The 25914-nt window shown below is 41.4% G+C and overlaps 1 protein-coding gene across 2 annotated transcripts in view; it reads left to right on the top strand.

The window, feature by feature from the left end:
* OSBPL3 (oxysterol binding protein like 3) overlaps positions 1 to 25914 on the top strand; it is a 210007-nt gene that overhangs the window by 109932 nt on the left and 74161 nt on the right. For both annotated transcript variants that reach the window (XM_069729873.1, XM_069729874.1), the window contains 2 exons: positions 20837 to 20953; positions 25584 to 25637. In XM_069729873.1, coding sequence (XP_069585974.1) covers positions 20837 to 20953; positions 25584 to 25637 — 171 coding nt within the window. The remainder of the gene's footprint in view (positions 1 to 20836; positions 20954 to 25583; positions 25638 to 25914) is intronic.

Below are 25914 nucleotides of genomic sequence, written 5' to 3'. Positions count from 1 at the left end.
ACAGGCCCTAATCTGTCATTGTTGGCGCTCAGGTCTAGCGGCTCCACCGCACATAACTCTGTTTTGCTGTCACCTTTCCTGTGTGTTCTGTTATTTTACTTGAGGCAGAGGTTACTGGTGTAATCAGGCATGGCCCATGGGATGTGTTTATCTAGTGGTGTAATCTATATGTTGTCATCCGTGGGATGACTGGATTCACTATGTTCCAAATACAACATTGTATAATTAAAGCTAGTAATATCAGTGACATTATGTTCAGATTTGTATAATGTTACCCAATAGCTTCTGGTTATGTGGATTGTCAAATACTTTTTATCACATTAACGCAGAATTGTACCCGGATTTCACTATACACACTGCATATTTTGTTAAATAGATCTATTCGGCCTGAGGAGGCTCGTGTGTTTACGTTGAATCTCAATGTCAGAAAGGTAGTATCATCCTGATATTAAAAAGGAGCCTCCCAGTTATTTATTATTCCTTTACCAGCACATTATCTCTCTCTTAGGACGTGTGCACATGTTCAGTATTTGTAGCAAATAAAATCTACTGCAGACACTGATGTGTTGGCAAGAAAATCAGTCTGTAAAATCTGTGGAGTTTTTTTTTCTGTTTTTTTTTTTTTGTTCCTGATTCATTAAAATGGGAGAAAAACGCTGCAAAAGCATTGAAATAATTGACGTGCTGTAGGCTTGAAACTGCTTCATATCTGCTAGGAAAAAACAAGCAATATCATAAATCTCATTCACTTTTCTGGGACCGTAAACTGCTGTGTTTTTCGCGACAAAAACGTCCAAGAAAACATGGCAAAAACGCAACATGAATGCTAATACGTTTTAGCAATTGCAGCAAAAAAATCTGCTGCAAATACTGATGTATTGTCAAAAACGCACTGTGTAAAATCTGTGTTTTTTTATGCATTTTTTCCACCATTCATTGAAATGGGTGAAAAATGCTGCAAAACTGCTTCATATCTTCAAGAAAAAAAAATTACAATCTCAGAAATCTCATTCACTTTTATGGGAATGTAAAGTACTGTGTTTTTCACAGGAAAAAAACAGCAAAAAGCTATAATGCCAGGTGCAAGCAATACAATGTACATGGTTGTGGCTACTAAATATGGGAATGCCACAACCTTGTTGGGATACAGGGATTAATACTTCCAGTGACCTGATATCGATAGCTTATCGCAAGTATAAGACATTACTGTCGGAGTCCTGGACAATCTCTTTGATTGATTGAGCAAGCATGGGTTTGTAGCAAACAAGTCATGCCAGACTAATCTAATTTCCTTCTATGATGGAATCAAAGACTGATTGGATCAGGGAAATGAGGTAGATATAGTATATCTTGTCTTCATCAAAGCATTTGGCAAAGTTTTTCATACTATCCTTATTTGAAAAAATTATCAAGTATGGGATTGGCAAGGCTACGGTTAGGTGAATTCATAACTGGCTCAGTGATCATACTCAAAGAGTGGTAATAAATGGTTGCGCATCCAATTGGAAGAGTGTTCCAAGTAAGGTACCACAAGGTTCTGTCCTTGATCTAGATATGGGAAGTGAAGGTACACTACGGTAATAAAATTTGTTGATGCAAAGCTAGGAGGGATAGCGAACACTAGAGAAGACAGAGAAAGGATTCAGAAGGATCTAGATCAGCTTGAACAATGGGCAGCGACTAACTACTACACTATTTTAGGGAGAGATGCAAGATTATACATCTGGGCAAGAAAAATTAAAATTACGGTACATTTACAGAATGGGAGGAATAGAACTAAGCAACAGCACGTTTCAAAAAGATTTGGGTATTCTAAAAGATCAGACTGCACATGAGTAAACAGTGTGATGCAGCAGCAAAAAGGCAAACACAGTTATGAGATATATTAAGAAAAGCATAAAGTCTAGATCACGTAAAGTAATTATCCCCTCTTCTGCTCCTTGGTCAGACCTCATCTGGAATGCTGTTTCCAGTTCTGGGCATCACATTTTAAAAAAATACATTGAAAAACTGGAGCAAGTTCAGAGAAGAGCTACCAGGATGGTGAGCAGACTGCAAACTATGTCCTATGATGAAAGGTTAAAGGATCTGGGAATGTTTAGCTTTAAAAAAAAAAAAAAGAAGACTTACTGTAATAGCTGTCTACAAATATCAGAAGGGATGTCAGTGTACAGGGATCATACTTATTCTCAGTTGCACATGGTAACACAAGAAGCAATGGAATGAAACTGAAAGGGAGAAGATACAGATTAAATATTAGAAAAACTTTTTTGACAGTGAGGGTGATCATTGAATGGAACAGGCTGTCACGAGAGGTGGTGAGTTCTCCTTCAATGCAAGTCTACAAACAGAGGCTGGACAGACATCTGTCTGAGATGGTTTAGTGAATCCTGCACTGAGCAGGGGGTTTGACACGATGACTCTGGAGGTCTCTTCCAACTCTAACATTCTATGATTCTAGGACAGCTGTGACTTTTTCAGAATGCAATCTAAATGACTGAGTATGATGGTATGTTTAATCAGTTGTTGAGAAACTAGTAAAACAGGGACAGGTAATATGGCGTAGTATTTTTTTTTTTCTTACTTGCAACAGTGGACAGTGTAAAATAATTTTTGTGGTGACATCGTTATCATATCTTTATCATTGATTTTGGCAATGCTAACTTTTGATTTTCGTCAAATAGATTGAAACATTAAATAATGAGAAAATGACCAAAAGAAACTGTTTATCTGCAACAGACCTGCCATCAGCAAATTTCCAGATAAAAAAAAATAAACTGAGCCTAATTTATAAAAAAAAAAAACTGCCTAAACAAAAAACTTTCCCTCCCTACAAGAGGGTCTCATTTGGATTCCACTATTATGAGATGGATAATGAGGGATAACTTTTGATGGTCATCATTAGGTCTTGAGAGGAAAAATATTGATCTTGGATTCCAGATTTTTGTCATTCTCAGAAATAATAATCTAAAGATATTAAGGGAAATAGCAGCACAGCAAATTTCAGGGAGAAATATTCTGTACCACATGGACCTACTGAGTAGGAAACTATTTGCTGACTTTTTGGTACATGAGATGAAATTAATGAAATTGTTCTGAATGCCATCAAAAATACCTTAGTGCTCCACTTTCATTGCCTTTCATGCTTGCGTAAAATGATAGCTGCTCTTTAGTTGGTTGTCATGGATAACAATCCAAATTTTTTAGTAAGTCTGTTTTGACAGACAAAGCCCCAAAGTGTGTGAGTTTAGGGTATGTGCACACAACGTCGTTTTAAGGAAGGTCCATTCTGAACCCCTGAAAAAGCATCCAGAAAGTAACTCAAAATAATGGAAATCTGCATTTCTATGTAAAAACAACTTGCTGCTCAGATGTTCAGTCTTTAGGGCGTCTTTTAACTGCTTCAGGTTTCCAAAGACAACAAACAGTTAAAATAAATGACCTGACCAGTCAGCAGTAGGGTTGAGCGACTTTTCCTTTTTTGAGATCGAGTCGGGTTTCGCAAAACCCGACTTTCTCAAAAGTCGAGTCAAGTGAAATCGGCTGATTATCTTGAAAAGTCAGGGTCGGGGGATTGGCCGAAACACGAAACCCAATGCAAGTCAATGGGAAATCTCTACATATTTATATTTACTTCAGCTCGATATAGCAGAAAAGCCGGTAATTCAATTGCCGGCTTTTCATTTCTCCTTCCTAAACCCGACATGATATGAGACATGGTTTACATACAGTAAACCATGTCATATTCCCATTTTTTTGCATATTCCACACTACTAAGGTTACTAGTGTGTATGTGCAAAATTTGGGCGCTGTAGCTATTAAATTTAAGGGTTAAATCACGGAAAAAATTGGCGTGGGGTCCCGCGCAATTTTCTCCGCCAGAGTGGTAAAGCCAGTGACTGAGGGCAGATATTAATAGCCTAGAGAGGGTCCACGGTTATTGGCCCCCCAGTAATTCTCTCTATTAGGTCTTTTTGCCACCATTTTATCTATTTTGCACATGCACTTTATAATATTGATTTGGTATATCTGTTACTTATACCTATATGGCATACATACACAGGTATGCACATATATGCTGAACCTCCACTGTAGTTATATATATAATTTATTTATATATATATATGTCCCTGGTGTATTGCTTTTTATGGTATTTTTTCCACCGTTCCACTCTACCATATATTTTAATAAACATTGTTATATATACTTTATCTTGGACTTTGTTTCGTTTTTTTTTCTCCGTGTTTTCAGGTGATATTCCGATTTGTCCAGTACACTTCCTATTGGTGCACATTGGTGGTGATATTTCCCTCCTTTACACAATTGTTTGTGTATCGCGCCTTGAGTCCTATTTTACTTCTCCTTTGGCATCATCAATTTCATATATGTCTGTACTGAAAGCCTAACCCCCCCAATTAGCTGTTACCATGTCTTGCGCTTACTTAAAGTGCACAGTAGTACAGCACAATAACACCTCAGCTGTGTATACTGTGTAGTGGCCGTTCTTGGCTTTTGCTCTCATTTACGTCACTGCCAATATTTCCATATCGCTAGTCTGATACATTGCTCTCTGGGCCCCTGTGTACTTCTCTCTTATTCCAGCAGTATGTCCTTTGGTTGTCACTGAAGTTCCAGACAACGCATTGTACATTACTTCCTGAGGGCTAGTCAAGGCCAGGAAACCCTCTCCAGGATCAATAGGTTGCTCATTTATTCCCGGCTGCCCACACCAATCTCTACTGCCAAACGCTTCCTTGTTTTTCTTCAAAGTTCTCCTGGGAATCGTGTTATTATTCAAAAGAATCAATGCCTTTAATTTACATGGATCTCAGACAGTAATAAAGCGGCCGATGAAGGGGAAGGTCACTGTGTTAGGCAGGTAACAAGGCAGAACGACGATGCATGGCTCTACTAGTCATTCCGCTCTACAGAAACACATCAAACCTGTCTCCCAGAAAGTCTCCCTCTCACCCACTGCAACCAGAGATCAGATTTAATATTTTTTTCTGATAACCTTCCTTTCATGCAGTGGTTAAAATGACAATATTGTGCATGCCTGCAGCTGTTACTTGAAGGAACAATGGAGCTGACTATATACAATATGAGCTGTATACAGTTGTGCTCAAAAGTTTACATAACCTGGCAGAATTTTTGTTTTCTTGGCCTTTTTTCAGAGAATATTAATGATGACACAAAAAGTTTATCTCTGCTCATGGTTAGTGGTTGGGTGAAGCCATTTATTGTCAAACTACTGTATTTTCTCTTTTTAAATCATAATGACAACCCAAAACATTTAAATGACCCCTGATCAAAGGTTCACATACCCCATTTCTTAATTCCATGTAATGCCCCCTCTAACATCAATGACAGATTTTGAAGTCTTTTGTGGATGAGGTTCTTTATTTTCTCAGATGGTAAAGGTGCCCACTGTTCTTGGCTAAAAGGCTCCAGTTCCTGTAAATTCCCGGGCTGTCTAGCTTGAGCTGCATGCATGAGACCTCCCCAGAGTGGCTCAATGATATTGAGGTCAGGAGACTGATATGGCCACTCCAAAACCTTTACTTTGTTCTGTATCGAATGACAAGTCGACTTAACCTTGTGTTTTGGATCGTTGTCATGTTGAAACGTCCAAGTACGTCCCATGCACAGCTTCTGGGCTGATGAGTGCAAATTTGCTTCCAGTATTTGCTGATAACATGCTGCATTCATCTTTCCTTCAACTTTGACGAAGTTTCCTGTGCCTTTGTAGCTCACACATCCCCAAAACCTCAGTGATCCACCTCCGTGCTTTACATTATTAATGGTGTTCCTTTCGTCAAAGGCCTTGTTGACCTCTCTCCAAATGTAACGTTTATGGTTGTGGCCAAAAAGTTCAGTTTTGGTCTCATACCTCCAAATTACCTTGTTCCAGAAGTTTTGAGGCTTGTCTCAGTGCTATTTTGTGTATTGTAGGCGAGATACTTTGTGGCATTTGCGCAGTAATGGCTTTCTTTTGGCGACTCAAACATGCAGCCCATTTTTCTTCAAGTGCCTCCTTATTGTGCATCTTCAAACAGCCACTCCGCTAGTTTTCAGAGAGTCCAGGATTGCAGCTGATGGTTTTGTTTTTACAGAACCCCTGATTTTCCATTTGTTAATCACAGTTTGAACAGTGCCTACTCCGATGATCAAGACCTTGGATATCTTTTTTTATCCTTTTTCTGTTTTATATAGTGCAAATAACTTTTTCCTGTAGATCCGTTGACAATTCTTTTGCTTTCCCCATGACTCACAATCCAGAAACGTCAGTGGCTGCATGAAAGATGCAAGAGTCTGTCTGGATCCTAGAAATTCACTCAGCTTTTATGCACACACAATGATTACAAGCAAACGGGTCACACTTGAGGATGTTACCTTTAGTAGCCATTCAAACCCATTTGTGTCAACTCCTGTGCATGTTATCAGTTCAATATCACCAGGGTATGAGAACTTTCGATCAGGGTCGTTTGGATATTTTGGGTTGTCATTATGATTTAAAAAGAGAAAAACACAGTAGTTTGACAATAAATGGTTTCACCCAACCATTAACCATGAGTGGAGAAAAAGTTTTAGTGTTATCATTCATATTCGCTGAAAAAAGGCCAAGAAAGCAAAAATTCTGCGGGGGTATGTAAACTTTTGAGCACAACTGGAAATGTTGTAATGTGCTCCCTCCAGCGGTGACTGTAGGCAGGCAAAATTCTGGCCATCTGACTCTTTTGTAGGAAAGCATTCATTAATTCCTAAGTGACAAGGTTCAGTTAAAAAAGGTTCATTTATGTTCCTAACTCCTAAATGGAAGTTGCATTACGTGTAATACTTAAAGTGTAAGCTCATTAAAGAGTAACTAAACTTTCAGAAGATTTTTTATGTCTTAGGCTTTTTAATTTGGAGTTGATCAGTGGAGGTTCCCAATATCTCCCAAAAATTTAGTTATTACTCTGTAAGGCTACGTTCACATTAGCGTTGTGCGCCGCTGCGTCGGCGACACAACGCACGCAAAAACGCACCAAAACGCACGCAAAAATGCTGCGTTTTGCGACGCATGCGTCGTTTTTTGCCGAAATTCGGACGCAAGAAAAATGCAACTTGTTGCGTTTTCTTGGTCCGACACTTGCGGCAAAAAAGACGCATGCGTCGCACAACGCAACAAACAAAAACGCATGCGGCCCCCATGTTAAATATAGGGGCGCATGACGCATGCATCGCCGCTGCGTCGCTCGACGCAAACTAGCATAACGCTAGTGTGAACGTAGCCTAACAGAGATGGGGTAAAGACACATTACAAAACTAATAACTTTGCACTGACCGTTTATAATCTTGGCCATAATGAAATCAAAAGGTTCAAAATACTTTTTAGGATTTGTCCAATAATATTTCTGAAACTATTAAAGCCACATGTTTGCAAATCTCTTAAAATGTACATTTGCTGTTAAGTCTTCTTACTTGTGGCATACACAACTGTACACACTGTCAGCTCATATGACATGGTTAGTCCTAAAAGTTTAAAGGGATTTTCCATTACTAGGATATTGATGACTTCTCCTTCGTATAGGTCATCAATATCAGATCAATGGTGGTCCAACACCCCTACCAATCAGCTGTTCCCATTTCCGGGTTAAGCACCACTGCTCCATCACACTGTTAAGTGGCTGCTGCTTGGTACTGCAGATCAGCTCCTAGTTAAGCATTTAAAGGTAACCTCTCATTAAAGTCTTGCAACTTGAATCACAGGCTGCATGGCTGTGTGGTTGTAATGAGGTATTGTAAAGAGATCTGTCCATCAACTGGAGTGAGACGGTGATCACCGGCTGGAGAACACATTGGACTAGTTGGGTCTCTCCCTCTAGTCTCAGCTGGTTGTTCAAAGTATGTTAACTCCAGCATCCAAGTAAAAAATACCTGGCTATAATTGCTTAGTCAGGCTCTGATACATGCTACCCATAGTTTGGGCACTGTGAATCTCATGACAGGTTTCGTTTAAAGCGGTTGTCCAAAAAACCTTTCCAGGAGCAGGGAACATTGCCAAAATAAATACGGTAATTACGGTATTTCCATAATCTTGCCCGTTTATTTCCCAACCATTCCAATGCTACTGCCCTGGTAGTCCCGTCTAGTCTTTCAATTTCCTGCAGTGATTATGTGCCGTGTGTGTGATTGTGATCACTACAACCAGTCACTCATGTTTTGTGCCTTACATGCAAGGATCACCTCTAAGGTCTAGGACTGATTGTAGCAATCATGATGGCATGCACGGCATATCCTCACTGCAGGATGATCACCATTTATTAGTCAACCACACAAACCAGAGAAATGGTTAACACATTATAAATGTTCAGAGTTTTATGTTCTATAATATCATGTAAAAATAAATGCAACAGGAGCCTTTTTTATTTTTTCCTTTTCCTTGACTTTGTAAAATGATTTTTCATATCTCCAGAATTGCTTCCTGGTTGAGCTTTAAACATTTCTAAAAAATTTTCTTTTTTTATCTCAAGCCAGTCGTCTTTACAGATTTCTGGATTTGACCTCCTCTCCACACATTCATTTATCGTTCTTCGATCATATTGGTCCTTTTTTTACCTTTCGGCGCGCAATGAACCTCCCATTTCAGGCTCCTGGATGCATTGAGATATAAACTACTTTTTCCAGCCTCTTTGATTTTTAGGATTTCTAGGGGTTTTTTTTTGTTACGGTCTGTCAAACTTTTATTTCATCTTTGACATTTACTGCAGTCTTTGCATTGGTTATTATATTCATTCTGTTCTGCTCAAAATGTATTTGCAGGTTTTAAGGGTTGTATGTTATTACCGAAAAACTTATCTTCAAATATTCTAAATGTCTCTTGGAAGATCAGCTATTTCATACTTTCAGCTAGCAACATGACTCTGAGAATAACTAGTTGCAGAATGAGCTTCCTCTCTACTGCTGAGTATGAAAAAAGAAATCTGGACTCTTCCAGTTGGTAATTGTGCAGTCTCTGGGTTGGTTACCGCAATCAGGAATAGCAGCGTTTTGGATGCAGCTCACCTGCGCTGCGTTCTACAATACAAGCACAGTGGATGGGATTTATGAAAATCCTATGCCCACTGTGCTTCTATTTGACGCTGCCTAAAATCAGCTGTGGTGCGGTTTTACGAGCTGCAGTACGTCAATTTCTGTTGCAGAGATACTAGTCTCTGCAACAGAAATTTCCACAGTATTATTTGGATGCGTTAAATCCTCATTGTTCAATGAACATATGCGGATTTAACTGCATGATTGAACTGCATCTTCTAGATGCCTCTCCATTACTTAAGGCCCCTTCACATTAAGCGACGCTGCAGCGATACCGACAACGATCCGGATCGCTGCAGCGTCGCTGTTTGGTCGCTGGAGAGCTGTCACACAGACCGCTCTCCAGCGACCAACGATGCCGGTAACCAGGGTAAACATCGGGTAACTAAGCGCAGGGCCGCGCTTAGTAACCCGATGTTTACCCTGGTTACCATCCTAAAAGTAAAAAAAACAAACAGTACATACTTACCTACCGCTGTCTGTCCTCCAGCGCTGTGCTCTGCACTCCTCCTGTACTGGCTGTGAGCACAGCGGCCGGAAAGCAGAGCAGTGACGTCACCGCTCTGCTTTCCGGCTGACCGACGCTCACAGCCAGTACAGGAGGAGTGCAGAGCACAGCGCTGGAGGACAGACAGCGGTAGGTAAGTATGTACTGTTTGTTTTTTTTTACTTTTAGGATGGTAACCAGGGTAAACATCGGGTTACTAAGCGCGGCCCTGCGCTTAGTTACCCGATGTTTACCCTGGTTACCAGTGAAGACATCGCTGGATCGGTGTCACACACGCCGATCCAGCGATGTCCACGGGAGATCCAGCGACGAAATAAAGTTCTGGACTTTGTTCAGCGACCAACGATCTCCCAGCAGGGGCCTGATCGTTGGTCGCTGTCACACATAACGATTTTATTAAGGATATCGTTGCTACGTCACAAAAAGCAACGATATCGTTAACAATATCGTTATGTGTGAAGGTACCTTAACTCGTGGGCTTGATGTCACCAGACAATACAATAGTGACATCGACCCCAGAAGTATGAACCCCCACTTGCCACAGGGCAAGTGGGAAGAGTCGGGCAAAGAGCCAGAATTGTTTCATTTAATTTTCTGGGCAGCTGCGGGCTGCAATTTTTTTAGACTGGGGGGCCAATATCCATGGCCCCTAACCAGCCTGAGAATTCCAGTCCCCAGCTGTCTGCTTTAGCTTGGCTGGTAGTCAAAAATGGGGGGACTCCATGACTTTTTTAAAATTATTTAATTAAATAATTAAAAAATAGGGTAGGGCACCCCTCTATTCTTGATAACTGGGTTTGCTAATGCTGATAGTTGCAACCCTTGGGCACCATTGGAGATTTGTGTGCTTAAATAACTTCAACCTCAGAACGGCAGACTCTGCCGTTGTGCTACATTGTTCTGCTGTTCAGAGTCACCTGTACAAATATGGACTTCATGAAAGAGTCATCAGAAGAAATCTCTCCTGCTTCCTCACCGTAAAATTCAATTTCTTTGCACATCTAAACAAGCTAGATGCATTTTGGCAGCAAGTCTTGCAGATCAATGAGGTTAAAATAGCACCTTTTGACAACAATGATCAAAGGTATGTATGGAGAAAAAAGGGCACATAATTTCAGGAAAAGAACATCTCACCAACCACTAAGCATGGGGATGGATCAATCATGCTTTGGGGTTGTGTTGCAGCCAATGGCACTGGGAACATTTCATGAGTAGTGGGAAGAATGAATTAACCCCTTCCCGACCCATGACGCCACGTAGGCGTCATGAAAGTCGGTGCCATTCCGACCCATGACGCCTATGCGGCGTCATGGAAAGATCGCGTCCCTGCAGATCGGGTGAAAGGGTTAACTCCCATTTCACCCGATCTGCAGGGACAGGGGGAGTGGTAGTTTAGCCCAGGGGGGGTGGCTTCACCCCCTCGTGGCTACGATCGCTCTGATTGGCTGTTGAAAGTGAAACTGCCAATCAGAGCGATTTGTAATATTTCACCCATTATAACGGGTGAAATATTACAATCCAGCCATGGCCGATGCTGAAATATCATCGGCCATGGCTGGAAATACTAGTGTGCCCCCACCCCACCCCACCGATCGCCCCCCCAGCCCTCCGATCTGGCCGGTACACTGCTCCGGCTCCCCTCCGTCCAGTGCTCCGCTCCCCCCCGTGCTCTTGTCCGCTCCCCCCGTGCTCCAATCACCCCCCGTGCTCCAATCACCCCCCCCTGCACTCCGATCCACCCCCCCCGGTGCTCCGTTCCACCCCCCCGTGCTCCATTCCAGCCCCCCCGTGCTCCGTTCCACGCCCCCCGTGCTCCGTTCCACCCCTCCCGCACTCCGATTCCCCCCCCGTGCTCCGATCCCCCCCCCGTGGTCCCCCCCCACCCCATCATACTTACCGATGCAGCCGGGGTCCCGTCCGTCTTCTCCCTGGGCGCCGCCATCTTCCAAAATGGCGGGCGCATGCGCAGTGCGCCCGCCGAATCTGCCGGCCGGCAGATTCGTTCCAAAGTGCATTTTGATCACTGAGAGAGATTATATCTCAGTGATCAAAATAAAAAAAATAATAAATGACCCCCCCCCCCCCCCCTTTGTCACCCCCATAGGTAGGGACAATAAAAAAATAAAGAAATTTTTTTTTTTCCACTAATGTTAGAATAGGGTTAGGGGTAGGGGTAGGGGTAGGGTTAGGGGTAGGGTTAGGGCTAGGGGTAGGGTTAGGGTTAGGGCTAGGGTTAGGGTTTCGGTATGTGCACACGTATTCTGGTCCTCTGCGGATTTTTCCGCTGCGGATTTGATAAATCCGCAGTGCTAAACCGCTGCGGATTTATGGCGGATTTACCGCGGTTTTTCTGCGCATTTCACTGCGGTTTTACAACTGCGATTTTCTATTTGAGCAGTTGTAAAACCGCTGCGGAATCCGCACAAAGAAGTGACATGCTGCGGAATGTAAACCGCTGCGTTTCCGTGCAGTTTTTCCGCAGCATGTGTACAGCGATTTTTGTTTCCCGTAGGTTTACATTGAACTGTAAACTCATGGGAAACTGCTGCGGATCCGCAGCGTTTTCCGCAGCGTGTGCACATACCTTTAGAATTAGGCTATGTGCACACGGTGCGGATTTGGCTGCGGATCCGCAGCAGTGTTCAATCAGGTTTACAGTACCATGTAAACATATGAAAAACCAAATCCGCTGTGCCCATGGTGCGGAAAATACCGCGCGGAAACGCTGCGTTGTATTTTCTGCAGCATGTCAATTCTTTGTGCGGATTCCGCAGCGTTTTACACCTGTTCCTCAATAGGAATCCGCAGGTGAAATCCGCACAAAAAACACTGGAAATCCGCGGAAAATCCGCAGGTAAAACGCAGTGCCTTTTACCCGCGGATTTTTCAAAAATGGTGCGAAAATATCTCACACGAATCCGCAACGTGGGCACATAGCCTTAGGGTTAGGGTTGGAATTAGGGTTGTGGTTATGGTTAGGGGTGTGTTGGGGTTAGGGTTGTGGTTAGGGGTGTGTTGCGGTTAGGGTTGTGTTTAGGGTTATGGCTACAGTTGGGATTAGGGTTAGGGGTGTGTTGGGGTTAGTGTTGGAGGTAGAATTGAGGGGTTACCACTGTTTAGGCACATCAGGGGTCTCCAAACGCAACATGGCGCCACCATTGATTCCAGCCAATCTCGTATTCAAAAAGTCAAATGGTGCTCCCTCACTTCCGAGCCCTGACGTGTGCCCAAACAGTGGTTTACCCCCACATATGGGGTACCAGCATACTCAGGACAAACTGCGCAACAATTACTGGGGTCCAATTTCTCCTGTTACCCTTGTGAATCAAAAAAAATGCTTGCTAAAACATAATTTTTGAGGAAAGAAAAATGATTTTTTATTTTCACGGCTCTGCGTTGTAAACGTCTGTGAAGCACTTGGGGGTTCAAAGTGCTCACCACATATCTAGATAAGTTCCTTGGGGGTCTAATTTCTAAAATGGGGTCACTTGTGGGGGTTTCTACTGTTTAGGCACACCAGGGGCTCTGCAAACGCAACGTGACACCCGCAGACCATTCCATCAAAGTCTGCATTTCAAAAGTCACTACTTCCCTTCTGAGCCCCGACGTGTGCCCAAACAGTGGTTTACCCCCACTCATGGGGTATCAGCGTACTCAGGAGAAACTGGACAACAACTTTTGGGGTCCAATTTCTCCTGTAACCCTTGGGAAAATAAAAAATTCTGGGCTAAATAATTATTTTTGAGGAAAGAAAACGTATTTATTATTTTCACGGCTCTGCATTATAAACTTCTATGAAGCACTTGGGGGTTCAAAGTGCTCACCACACATCTAGATAAGTTCCTTTCGGGGTCTAGTTTCCAAAATGGGGTCACTTGTGGGGGGTTTCTACTGTTTAGGCACATCAGGGGCTCTGCAAACGCAACGTGACGCCCGCAGAGCATTCCATCAAAGTCTGCATTTCAAAACGTCACTACTTCAATTCCAAGCCCCGGCATGTGCCCAAACAGTAGTTTACCCCCACATATGGGGTATCACCGTACTCAGGAGAAACTGGACAACAAATATTGGGGTCAAATTTCTCCTGTTACCCTTGGGAAAATTAAAAAATTCTGGGCTAAATAATTATTTTTGAGGAAAGAAAACGTATTTATTATTTTCACGGCTCTGCATTATAAACTTCTATGAAGCGCTTGGGGATTCAAAGTGCTCACCACACATCTAGATAAGTTCCTTTCGGGGTCTAGTTTCCAAAATGCGGTCACTTGTGGGGGGTTTCTACTGTTAAGCCACATCAGGGGCTCTGCAAACGCAACGTGACGCCCACAGAGCATTCCATCAAAGTCTGCATTTCAAAACGTCACTACTTCACTTCCGAGCCTCGGCATGTGCCCAAACAGTGGTTTACCCCCACATATGGGGTATCAGCGTACTCAGGAGAAACTGGACAACAACTTTTGGGGTCCAGTTTCTTCTGTAACCCTTGGGAAAATAAAAAATTCTGGGCTAAATAATTATTTTTGAGGAAAGAAAACGTATTTATTATTTTCACGGCTCTGCATTATAAACTTCTATGAAGCACTTGGGGGTTCAAAGTGCTCACCACACATCTAGATAAGTTCCTTTCGGGGTCTAGTTTCCAAAATGGGGTCACTTGTGGGGGGTTTCTACTGTTAAGCCACATCAGGGGCTCTGCAAACGCAACGTGACGCCCACAGAGCATTCCATCAAAGTCTGCATTTCAAAACGTCACTACTTCACTTCCGAGCCCCGTAATGTGCCCAAACAGTGATTTACCCCCACATATGGGGTATCATCGTACTCAGGAGAAACTGGACAACAACTTTTGGGGTCAAATTTCTCCTGTTACCCTTGGGAAAATTAAAAAAATTGCAGGCTAAAAGATCATTTTTGAGAAAATATTTTTTTTTTTTTTTCATGGCTCTGCGTTATAAACTTCTGTGAAGCACTTGGGGGTTCAAAGTCCTCACCACACATCTAGATTAGTTCCTTTGGGGGTCTAGTTTCCAAAATGGTGTCATTTCTGGGGGATCTCCAATGTTTAGGCACACAGGGGCTCTCCAAACGTGACATGGTGTCCGCTAATGATTGGAGCTAATTTTCCATTTAAAAAGCCAAATGGCGTGCCATCCCTTCCGAGCCCTGCCGTGCGCCCAAACAGTGGTTTACCCCCACATATTGGGTATCTGCGTACTCAGGACAAACAGGACAACAATATTTGGGGTCCAATTTCTCCTATTATCCTTGGCAAAATAGGAAATTCCAGGCTAAAAAATCATTTTTGAGGAAAGAAAAATTATTTTTTATTTTCATGGCTCTGCGTTATAAACTTCTGTGAAGCACCTGGGGGTTTAAAGTGCTCAATATGCATCTAGATAAGTTCCTTGGGGGGTCTAGTTTCCAAAATGGGGTCACTTGTGGGGGAGCTCCAATGTTTAGGCACACAGGGGCTCTCCAAACGCGACATGGTGTCCGCTAACAATTGGAGCTAATTTTCCATTCAAAAAGTCAAATGGCGCGCCTTCCCTTCCGAGCCCTGCCGAGTGCCCAAACAGTGGTTTACCCCCACATATGAGGTATCGACGTACTCGGGAGAAATTGCCCAACAAATTTTATGATCCATTTTACCCTACTGCCCATGTGAAAATGAAAAAATTGAGGCGAAAAGAATTTTTTTGTGAAAAAAAAAGTACTTTTTCATTTTTACAGATCAATTTGTGAAGCACCTGAGAGTTTAAAGTGCTCACTAGGCATCTAAATAAGTTCCTTGGGGGGTCTAGTTTCCAAAATGGGGTCACTTGTGGGGGAGCGCCAATGTTTAGGCACACAGGAGCTCTCCAAACGCGACATGGTGTCCGCTAACGATGGAAATAATTTTTCATTCAAAAAATCAAATGGCGCTCCTTCCCTTCCGAGCCTTACCATGTGCCCAAACAGTGGTTTACCCCCACATGTGAGGTATTGGTGTACTCAGGAGAAATTGCCCAACACATTTTAGGATCCATTTTATCCTGTTGCCCATGTGAAAATGAAAAAATTGAGGCTAAAAGAATTTTTTTGTGAAAAAAAAGTACTTTTTCATTTTTACGGATTAATTTGTGAAGCACCTGGGGGTTCAAAGTGCTCACTATGCATCTAGATAAGTTCCTTGAGGCGTCTAGTTTCCAAAATGGGGTCACTTGTGGGGGAGCTCCAATTTTTAGGCACACGGGGGCTCTCCAAACGTGACATGGTGTCCGCTAAAGAGTGGAGCCAATTTTTGATTCAAAAAGTCAAATGGCGCTCCTTCCCTTCCAAGCCCTGCCGTGCGCCCAAACAGTGGTTTACCCCCACATATGAGGTATCAGCGTACTCAGGACAAATTGGACAACAACTTTCGTGGTTCAGTTTCTCCTTTTACCATTGGGAAAATAAAAAAATTGTTGCTAAAAGATAATTTTTGTGACTAAAAAGTTAAATGTTCATTTTTTCCTTCCATGTTGCTTCTGCTGCTGTGAAGCACCTGAAGGGTTAATAAACTTCTTGAATGTGGTTTTGAGTACCTTGAGGGGTGCAGTTTTTAGAATGGTGTCACTTTTGGGTATTTTCAGCCATATAGACCCCTCAAACTGACTTCAAATGTGAGGTGGTCCCTAAAAAAAATGGTTTTGTAAATTTCGTTGTAAAAATGACAAATCGCTGGTCAAATTTTAACCCTTATAACTTCCTAACAAAAAAAAAATTTGTTTCCAAAATTGTGCTGATGTAAAGTAAACATGTGGGAAATGTTATTTATTAACTATTTTGTGTCACATATCTCTCTGGTTTAACAGAATAAAAATTCAAAATGTGAAAATTGCGAAATTTTCAAAAGTTTCGCCAAATTTCCGTTTTTATCACAAATAAACGCAGAATTTATTGACCTAAATTTACCACTAACATAAAGCCCAATATGTCACGAAAAAACAATCTCAGAACCGCTAGGATCCGTTGAAGCGTTCCTGAGTTATTACCTCATAAAGGGACACTGGTCAGAATTGCAAAAAACGGCAAGGTCTTTAAGGTCAAAATAGGCTGGGTCATGAAGGGGTTAAATGAAATTTCAACAAATTCTTGTTGCAAAGATAGCACCATTTGTAAAAAAAGCTGAAGTTGAAAAGAGGATGGCTTTTAAAATGAACAATGATCCTAAACACACGTGAAAAGGAGCAAGCTGAAGGTTTTACAATAGCCCTCACAGTCGCCTGATCTGAACATCATTGAAAATCTGTGGTTAGATCTCAAAATAGCAGTGCATACAAGACAACCCAGGAATTTCACAAAGCTGGAAGAATTTTCCAAGGAAGAATGAATGAAAGTCCCTCAATCAAGAATTAAGACTCCTGGCTGGCTACAAAGAGTGGTTACAAGTTGTGAAACTTTCAAAAGGGAGTGGCACTAGGTACTAACCATGCAGAGTGCCCAAATTCTTGCATCCTCCCATTTTTCTTTTTGTAAGTCTTAATGTGCTCACCACTTGTTAGATACCCCTGATTCATTAAGAGGCATCGACTCAACATGACCCCTCATAAAGACCAGTGTTGTTCAAACCCATTTTAAAATGAACCTGTCACCCCCAAAATCGAAGATGAGCTAAGCCCACCAGCATCAGGGGCTTATCTACAGCATCCTGGAATGCTGTAGATAAGCCCCCGATGTAACCTGAAAGATGAGAAAAAGAGGTTAGATTATACTCACCCAGGGGAGGTCCCGGTACGATGGGCGTCGCGGTCCAGTCCGAGGCCTGGTGGGCTTAGCTCACCTTCGATTTTGGGGGTGACAGATTCCCTTTAATGTATCGGAGCGTACAGTGGGAAAAATAAGTATTTGATACACTGCCAATTTTGCAAGTTTTTCCACCTACAAAGAACGGAGAGTTCTGTAATTTTTATCGTAGGTGCACTTCAACTGTGAGAGACCGAATCAAAAAGAAAATACAGAAAATCACATTGTATGATTTTCACATACTTAATTTGTATTTTATTGTATGAAATAAGTATTTGATGCAATGGAATAGCGAAACTTAATATTTGGTACTGAAGCCTTTGCTTGCAATTACAGAGGTCAGACGTTTCCTGTAGTTCTTGACCAAGTTTGCACACACTGCAGTAGGGATTTTGGCCTACTCCTCCATACAGATCTTCTCCTGATCTTTTAGGGCTTTGTCTGGGCAACATTGAGTTTCAGCTCCCTCCAAAGTTTTCTATTTAGTTCAGGTTTGGAGATTGGCCAGGCTACCCCAGGACCTTGAAATGCCACTCCTTTGTTGCCCTGGCTGCGTACTTCAGGTCATTGTCATGCTTGAAGAACTAGTCATGACCCATCTTCAATGCTCTTACTGGGGAAAGGAGGTTGTTTGTCAAAATCTTGCAATATATGACCCCATCCATCCTCCCTTTAATACGATGCAGTTGTCCTGTTCCCTTTGCAGAAAGCACCCCCAAAGTATGATGCTTCCCCCACTATACTTCACGATTGGGACGGTGTTCTTGGGGTTGTACTCCTCTTCTTTCTCTAAACATGGCGAGTGGAGTTGATGCCAAGAAGTTCTATTTTGGTCTCATCTGACCACATGACCTTTTCCCATGCTTCCAGTGGATGATCCAGCTGGCCATTGACGAACTTCAAATGAGCCTGGACATGTGCTGGCGTGAGCAGGGGGACCTTGCGTGCCCTGCAGGAATTTAATCCATGACTGCGTGGTGTTACTAACGGTAATGTTTGAGACTGTGGTCCCAGCTCTCTTCAGGTCATTGACCAGGTCCTCCCATGTAGTTCTGGAATAATTGATGGCCTTTCTTAGAATCATCCCACAAGGCGAGATCCTGCATGGAGCCCAGACTGAGGAAGATTGACAGTCATCTTGTGTTTCTTACATTTTCGAATAATTGTGCCAACAATTGTTGTTGCCTTCTCACCAAGCTGTTTGCCAGTTATCCTGTATCCGATCCCAGCTTTCCCAGCTTTGTGCAGGTCTACAATTTTGTCCCTGGTGTCCTTAGACAGCTCTTTGGTATTGGCCATTGTGGAAAGGTTGGAATGTGATTGAGCATGTGTACAGGTGTCTTTTATACAGGTAACAAATTCAAATAGGTGCAATTAATACAGGTAATGAGTGCAGGATGGGATGGCTTCTTAAAGAAAAAAAAATACCTGGTCTGTGAGAGCCAGAATTCTTGCTGGTTGGTAAGTGATCAAATTCTTATTTCATGCAATTTAATTATTTAAAAATCATACAATTGTTTTTTTTTGTGTGTTTTTTATTTATTGATTCTGTCTCTCACAGTTGAAGTGTACCCACGATAAAAATTACAGACCTCTCCATTCTTTGTTGGTTGGAAAACTTGCAAAATCAGCAGTGTATCAAATACTTATTTTCCCCACTGTATATCAGAAGGAAAATGCTGTTTCTGGACCTGACAAGTTCCCTCTAAGCCCCTTGTACAAATTAGGTTAAAGTATGTTGCTGATTAAGATTGTTTAACGAAAGATCTTAATTCTTATGCAGCCATACACCTTTTAGTCTATGTTGCACATTAGTCATTGAAGCCATCAATGAAACTACCCATAGGTGTTCACGGCAGTTGGTCATGAGACATACAATCTTTTTGGGAATATTCTTTCAACCAAAGATCACTCCTAGAAAAATCAACTTTCTTTGAACAAAACATCTCTCGTCCAAATTACAGTTGAAAAGTCAGTCACTGCCTGCTTAATTCCAGAGTTCTGTAGTCAGTTGGATAAAAAAGTCAATAATTTTTCATTCCACCCAGTCAAGTGAATTAAGGCCCCTTTCACACATCAGTTTTTTGCTATCAGTCGCAATCCGTCGAATTTTGAAAAAAACAAATCCAGCGACTGATGCCGCCGGATCTGTTTTTTTTCTCATAGACTTGTATTAGCGACTGATTGTGACGGATGGCCTCACGTTTCATCCGTCATTCGCCAGATCCGTTGAAAATTGGTTGTCAACGGGAAAAGTAATGTTTTTGTGTATGTCGAATATAACGGACAGCGACGGATCCGTCACCATCCGTCGTTTGCTCTAATGGAAGCCTATGGGCGCCAGATCCATCAAATGATGGAATCCGGAGACGGATTCCGTTTTTGTTTTTTTAACTGAGCATGCTCCGATTTATTTAGCCAGATCCGCTAGTCGGATCCGTCGAAAAAAAAAGTCAGTCATATCAGTTTTTCACAATCTGCGACGGATACGTTGAGCCAACGGATTGTCACTGACGGCAAAAAATTGATGTATGAAAGGGGCCTAAGATGAGCTATAACACCAGACATAAGCCAAAAGTAAAAATGGCACAATTTCTGGGGGAAAAGAGAAAAAAAAATACTTTTTTTTTTAATTTGAAACTTGAACATTACATGACATTTAGACATCTGAATTGTATATTTTATTTTTATGGGGCTAAGAACTGACAGGCAAGTAGTTGTTAACTACCTGGCTTTTCTGCCCATTGCCGGCTCAGGGAAATCACAGACCGCTCCTGCCAGCAATTCTGCTGCTCATATTAGCACATTTCTGCAGCAGCTTTAAATCCGACCCCTGATTTAGATCTTGCCACTTAAAAAATTGGATCTATTTTCACATTGCTATCTTCATTTATTGAAGAGTTTTTGAAAAATGTGCAACTAGCAGAGATGATTCCACAAGTCGTCAATCTTAAAGTTGCATAAGCTTTCATGGCCAATGTAAAAAAGAAAAGACCAACATAGTTAGAAAATAAAGTGAATTACATTTGTCTATTACGATTATCTATTTATCACATTATCAAATAAGATCATCTGTCATAACCATTAAAATATATTTATTAAAAAAAGCATATTATTAAAATTGTGCCTGTTTTGTGTCTGACATGGTGAAATTACGGTAGTTGATGAACCCCATTGGTAACTGGTTGGTTGACTTGAGTGATTACAGTTTGTGTGCAATATGTTGGTGCAATGCAAAAAAAAACACACAATAAATAATGAAATGGTACAGAGTTTTTATACGTTAAAAAAAAATTGCCTCAAATCCTTACTTGACTTGTCTGATTCTTGTCTCCCATGATGGCACTTTATTGAAATTTGGTTTAACTTTTGCTCGAATTGTAATGCAGCTTTTAAACCAGAACATTGTTATTGATCATATTATGAAATCAGTATTTGAGGTCACTCATGGGACGGACCAGTTTATTAACTCCTATTTTCTCCCAACAGGACAGCTGGGAAATTGTTGAAGGCCTCCGGGGAAGCACAATCTGTACACAGGAGCCGCAAAAAAAGGAGGGTTTCTTGCTGAAGAAACGAAAATGGCCTCTGAAAGGCTGGCACAAGGTTTGTCTTTATACAGCTCGTTGTGACTACTCTTAAGCACCATTGTCAGAGCCAGGACTTGGATTCGGACTACTATTAAATTACACGCTCCAATTACATCACACAATGCACTTTAGATACAGAAGTACAAATGAGGGAACATGCACTATGGTTACTCACGTGGTCTGGAATGGACTGAAAACATTTCTTGTTGGTCTGTGCAGGTCAATCATTGAAAATGTCCATAAACCCTCTGAAGATATAGCCTGTTTTTTTTACACTGTATCTAGTTTTAAGCCTGAAATTCAAGATGTGTAGCTCTAAAGGTCCATTTTCACTACATAATTATCTAAACTGGCTGCTGATCACCCAGTACAACGCTCGTTTGTTGGGTGAAATGATCTTTTCGTCTGTTTACAAGATCATCGTTCTTGGCAGCAAATCATCTTGTATAAACAGGACTTGGGCTGCCAAAGACAATTATATTTGTGTTCACTGAATTAATTATAGATCTTTCAGTCTGCACTTGTAGCAGGGTCAGTCTCTGTAAACAGGCTTTTAAACTACCACCAGTCACCAAACAGCCGACTGGCAGTCATTTAGTGTCGCCGGTCAGCTACCGTTAACAAACCTTTAAAAGCCATTTTTTGCAAGTTTAATTTTTGTTATTTTATTGTTATTTTTGTATACAAAACCCATTTATGTTATATGGACACACCGTCTCTTTAAGGTAGATTTCACCTGGAATCTGCTTAAAAAAGCGTTCAATAAACATTAAAATTATGGACGTATTCACAGCAATCCCAAAACGACTTTCTGTACATACGTTCCATCTTTCCTAACTTTTTTTTTTATCTGGTTCCTACTTCGAAAGCCATGATGCAGCTAAAAAGTGTCGTGACCATTCTTGCAAGGAAAATTGTAGAGGAGAAAAAGCGCAAATATGGTCTCATCTGGGTAACCGTGTGAGAGGATATCCACAAATGCGCTCACCTTGATGGGTTGTGCACACACAGCCACTGCTAAGGCTGCTGCAGACCCACGAGGAAATAAAAGCATAAACTAGAAAATGGGGTACGCTGTCGTAGAAGGATGAAGGATACCAAATCCAATTTTAGGCGGTTTATTTGTCAACATGCTTTGAAGTATACAACTTCTTCATCAAGAAAAACCATGATTGTGGTTTGTCCTGATGAAGAGGTAGTAGACTTCGAAACACGTGGAAGAATAAACCGCCTAAAATTGGATTTGGTATCCTTCATCCTTTCTTCTACGGCAACGCAGAGCAAAACATTTGTTTTCCAATTTATGCTGACTATTCTTCATGCGGCTTCCTCTCAGAAGTCGCCACTATTTTATATATGAAGTAATAGAAAAATGCTGATGGCAAAGACTCTGCAAATATGACAGGTGACTCTTCAGGAAAAATGCGGCCGGCGTTTTTCCTAAGGCATTTTTTACTTCGAAACCTATGTGGGTACACTGGCGTCTTTAAGGCATCATGTGCACATAACCTTACAGAGGTGCAGGAAAATCTTAAAGATAGGGCTTGTGTACATGGCTGTATTTTCGGTCTGAGTGAGATCCAACCAAAACATTTTATCACACTCAGACCAATATTATTCTGTGGGACTGTGCACATGACATATTTTTTACTTGGACCAAACCAGTCTGTGGAAAAAATCGCTGCATGCCCGAGTTTGACCTGATATTTGGATCGTACTTGGCCATGCAAGTCAATGAGTCCTTGGAAACAATCGGATTTGACTCAGTTGACACATCTGAGTGCCATCTGATCTCTATGGTGTGACCGAAAAGAGAAGATATATATTTTTTTCCCCTCCATTTTTTCCTCATCTGAGCAAACTGGAGCACACGGTGATCACACAGATAAGAATTTGATCAGCGTGTGATTTACATAATTGACCCGCTTCTCTCGGATGAGCAAATACACGTTTGCACGCACCTGCCCATACTGAAACAAATTAAATAGCTGCAGACTTAGCATTCAAGTCCTGATTAATTTGCAGAAATTTGTATGTAAATTTAGAGCTGGATTTTATGCAATAGGAGCCATAACTCTGTCCATTCATATAAATGTCATGTCGCCTTGGAGGAATAATATATAGGGCTTAATGTAATTTAATGATATCATTATTTAGCACCGAACGGATGTTTGTTGAAGTGAGAAGTCTTTGTTCTCCGCTCCCTTGACGTTCATGCTCACCTAAAATAAAATAATCTCTCAGTAAATCCAGGCAATCTTAAAAACGGTATGGTAATTTGTTGCTTCAGTCACACGCAAGCTCATTAGCCAAGATAATATCAAAGAGAATTCTCTATCTTGCTGTATTATGCTTTTATGTTTGTAAGTCTTGTGTGTTTATGTTGACGGCTGAACTAGGAAAGTATATTTTAATCATTAATGATGCGGCAGAACATTGACTTTCTGATTTTGTAATTATGCATCTCCACCTTTTGTTTTACAGTTCACTGTATACTTACAGTAATTTTATCTGTACTTTGCGTCACTTTTTTGTCTTGATATGTGTTGATTGTTTAATGCAAATAGATAAGTAAGCAAGGATTAGCATGTGTTCGCCCGGCCTTTTTTTGTTGAGTTCTTGGAGAAGTTCCAAGTTTTTGAAAAGTTTTGCGCTTTTGAGGTGGATTTGGAGAGTTTCATCTCCGTTTTTGCCCCCCCAAATATTCTAAAACAAAAAAAACCAAAACTCAAGTGTGTACATACCCATAGGTGGTTTCCACATGAGTTGAATATACAGCAGATTTCTGGACAGAAAATAAGTTCCGTTTTAGAGTAACAGTAGTGTGGATGAGATTTTGTCATTTCATCCATATGCCGCAGAGAAAACCTGCAGTGTAATTGGAGCACTGCTGCTATTTTAACACCTGATACCTGTCAATTTAAAGGGGTTATCTGGGCATATGAGCTATATGACCTATCCTCTAGGCGTCAGATCGGTGGAGGCATGATACCCACACCCTCTATCAATCAGCTTCCTGCAGTTTCGGTGGAAGCTGGATATAGACATTCTAAAGGATATGAGGTGATCTGCTGTACTTGGCAGAGGCTACTACACGTTAAGCAGAGCTGCTAAGTGCTTTTCCATGTTGACATCTGGCCCCCAATAGAGCTAATAACAGCTAATCGGAAGCATTGCCAGGCGATGGCTCCCACTGATCTGATATTATAGAACTATTCTGAGGCTAGGTCATCAGTATGAAAAACCTGGAGCACCCTTTTAAGCTGCAGATATTCATCCTGGATTTCGCCCTTTCCGATGCAAGGTGTGAAGTCTGTGGTATGTCTGCAGCATTTGCACGGTTAAAACCACAGTGATATTTTCCACTGCCGCAAATACATTCCAAGCAGTTGTATCTTTAAAACTTCTGCTTTTTGTCTAATAAAAAAAAAAAAACGAGTTATAAATATCATTCCGACCTCAATATGCTGTTTAGAGACATTTTAGAAACCCTGCACTTTAAAGGGGCTCCAGCGATTTCTGAAGTCTTGAAAAGAGGGAACAGCAGAATTCTAAATGCAGCTTCAGATGATAAAGTACGGTAATAATAGGAGAAGATGTGGAAAGCAAAGTAATTTTGAAGGTTAATCTACACAAATATTCAGATGTAAATATTCTTTTACCTTTTTATAGGAATAATCCATTGTCAGCATTTCATTGCTGAGACGAGAATGCCTGTCTATATGCCCCGTCCAGAGATGGCTGGCATTACAGAGACGAGCCGTGCTATATTATCAACCAAAAGAGGGAAATGAAAGTGAAGGGAAATTACAGAAACAATATATCGTTGGACTAAAAGAGAATCTATCTGCAAGATTACATCCCCCAAGTTATTTATATGTGAGTGTAGCTCTTTCAAAGAAAACTCCAGCAATACCCTTTGAGCAAAGAAATCATCAATTTGAATTGATATGCAAATGAGTCTGAAGAGCTATGGTAGATCTGAAGCCTCTGTCACTCCAACTCTATTTCCCACTCAGCAGCAACGCCTCCCGCTTGACAGACAGACTCTATGATAGGTGACTTCAGGCAAAGACGCAGTCCGTCAAATAGGAGGAATTGATGCTGGGGAGGGAATACAGCTGGAGTGACAAAGGCTTCAGATCTACTATAGCTCTTCAGCCTCATTTGCATATCAATTTAAGCCATGATTTCTCTTTAACAAATGAAAGTTCTGGCCATGTAAAGCTATTGCTGGACTTGTCTTTGGCGGAGGTACATGTGCATAGAAATAGTTTGCGGAGATAAATCCTGCTGGCAAATTTTCTTTAAAGATATGAATTAATATATTGTAACAGTGGCTCAAAAATCAGTGTTTTAGCATATTATCACTAGAGGACTAGTAAACCTGCTGCCAGGTAGTCCTCCATATTCATGAGCTCTGTATAACCCCGCCCCCACCACTGATTGGCAGTTTTCTGCCCATGTACAGTGTATACAGAAATCAGTGGTGGGGTGGGATTATTCTGAGCGCAATTTTTTTTGGCAGGCTGCACGGCTTTGTAAAAATGTACTCCGGAGTGGACAACTTCTTCAATGTGTATTGTTATACCGCTAACTCTCATGACCAATATTGAAGGCTTTACATTCTGCTGCTTTCCTTTTAGCGGTACTTCTACTTGGACAAAGGGATTTTGAAGTATGCCAAGGGTCCGACTGAAGTAAGTATTTATTATAACAAAACTAAAGTATTTTGGATATTCACACACTTGCAGAGATGCAGACGCACTCGCGCCCACCAGGGCTGTGGAGTCGGCGTTGTGGAGTCAGTGTTATGGAAATTGAGGAGTCTGAGTCGGAGGTTTGGCTTACTGACTCCACAGCCCTGGTGTCCACACATGCACAGGCACACACTATAATGATAACATATATGTGTTTAGAGGCAGAATATCTAAATTGTGTTTTATATATGGTTAATATATTTGTTTTTTTCTGTGT

This window comes from Ranitomeya imitator, chromosome 6 (genome assembly GCF_032444005.1).
Source record: "Ranitomeya imitator isolate aRanImi1 chromosome 6, aRanImi1.pri, whole genome shotgun sequence".
Lineage (NCBI taxonomy): Eukaryota > Metazoa > Chordata > Amphibia > Anura > Dendrobatidae > Ranitomeya > Ranitomeya imitator.
Note: the sequence above shows the minus strand (reverse complement) of the source record. Positions and strands in the feature narration are given on the sequence as shown.